This window comes from Lipotes vexillifer, unplaced genomic scaffold, assembly GCF_000442215.2.
Source record: "Lipotes vexillifer unplaced genomic scaffold, Lipotes_vexillifer_v1.1 scaffold1129, whole genome shotgun sequence".
Lineage (NCBI taxonomy): Eukaryota > Metazoa > Chordata > Mammalia > Artiodactyla > Lipotidae > Lipotes > Lipotes vexillifer.
Window position 1 is genome coordinate 2,663,043 of NW_006789022.1, and position 1,765 is coordinate 2,664,807.

The window sequence follows — 1,765 nt, forward strand, 5'->3', positions numbered from 1 at the left end:
CTCTCTCTCTCTCTCTCTCTCTCTCTCTCTCTCTCCCTCCCTCTCTCTCTGGTTGGGCCCTCTAGCTTAGGGCTGGGGTGTGGAGCAAGGGACCCCGTCTGTGTGGGTAAGGGCAACCCAGCCAGCAGGCTGAGCCCCTCTCCCTCACCCCTTCCCCAACAGACGATGACCTCGTCCCCCAGGACCTGACCAGAAAGAGCCGGGACTCGGCCCCCGCTGCTGGAGCCCCCTCCTCTCAGGATCTCAGCCCCCCAGACGTAAAGGAAGAGGCTGGCTGGGTCCCTGAGAGGCCCGGGCCGGCAGAGGAGGAGGAGCTGGAGGAGGGCGAGAGGGTGGGGATCCCGGGCCGGTCTCCGCGGGGCCGCGACCACCGCCGCCACTACCAGGAGCGCTGGCGGCTGGAGTACCTCATGGAGTTGGACGGCGGCCGGCGCGGCCTGGTGTGCATGGTGTGCGGGGGCGCGCTGGCCTCGCTCAAGATGAGCACCATCAAGCGGCACATCCGCCAGCGCCACCCGGGCTCCACGCGCCTCAGCGGGCCGGTCAGGGCCCTCATCGCCCAGGAGTGGAGCGAGAAGGCCGCCCACCTGCTGGCCTTGGGGCTGCCCTGCCCCGAGTCCCCCAGGGACCCTGCCGCCCCCAGCACAGCCGCAGCCTCCGAGGAGGGGGGAGGGGAAGAGGAGGAGGAGCCAGAGGAGGAGGAGGAGTGGTGGGGTGAGCTGGCGGAGGGCCAGAGCAGGTGGAGAGGGAGAGGGGCCAGGGCAGAAGGGGGTGGGGAGAGTGGAAGGTCGAAGGTCGAAGGGGAGAGGGGGAGGGTGGGACAGGGCAAAGGTGGGGGGTTACGAAGCCCAGACGCTCCAATGCGGTCCTTTGTTCCGTCCTAGGCGACGTCCCACTTTCCCCTGGAGAACCGTCGGAGCGGCCCGCCGAAGAGGAGGAGGACGATGAGGACGGCCCAGAGCCCGGGGGACTCGCTTTCCCACCCCTGCCGCCGCCTCCTCCCCCGCCGCCGCCGCCGCCGCCCCGCAGCCGAGAGCAGAGGCGGAACTACCAGCCGCGCTGGCGGGGCGAGTACCTGATGGACTACGACGGCAGCCGGCGCGGCCTGGTGTGCATGGTGTGCGGGGGCGCGCTGGCCACGCTCAAGGTCAGCACCATCAAGCGGCACATTCTGCAGGTGCACCCCTTCTCCATGGACTTCACGCCCGAGGAGCGCCAGACCATCCTGGAGGCCTACGAGGAGGCGGCACTACGCTGCTACGGCCACGAGGGCTTTGGACCGCCCGCCCCGGCACCGCGCGACGGCGGCGCGGACCTCAAGGCGGGCGCCGTGTGTCGGGCGTAGAGGACTCGCACTCGAGGGGCCGTGCCCGGCTGGCTGTCCGGCTCGGAGCCCCAGCTTCCCGCGGCCCTGGCCGCTGCCGCTGCCCCCCGCTGGCCGGGCCGGGCGGAGATTCGGAATTGGGTGGGGGTCTCCGGCTTGCGCTCGGTTCCAGAGAATTCCCCAGGCTAGTCGGGGCGCCGCAGGAATCGCGCTCTCTTCTCGGACCCGGAGCCCAGGCCCTCGCCGCTCAGGGCCTCACGTTCCTGAGAAGCCACAGCGTTTGCACGGAGAGCTTCCGGGCCCCGGCCGCACCCGCGAGGCGATCCTGTGCCAGGCCGGGACTGGGGCACTGACAGTATTAGGGCCCCAAGTAGGTGGGGGAGGCAGAAAGGACGCACCGATCCCTTTTCACGGCCGGGGGTCCAGCTCTCAGAGCTGTAC

General features: G+C 70.5%; 1 protein-coding gene across 1 annotated transcript in view; it reads left to right on the forward strand.

Moving 5' to 3' along the window:
* The window catches only part of ZFTA (zinc finger translocation associated), a gene marked incomplete at its 5' end in the record, with an annotated part of 5,301 nt that extends 3,956 nt beyond the window's left edge, over positions 1-1,345 (forward strand). Inside the window, 2 exons of the mRNA XM_007462099.1 lie at positions 163-714; positions 885-1,345. Of these exons, the coding sequence (XP_007462161.1) occupies positions 163-714; positions 885-1,345 (1,013 nt within the window). The remainder of the gene's footprint in view (positions 1-162; positions 715-884) is intronic.
* Positions 1,346-1,765: the final 420 nt, after the last annotated feature.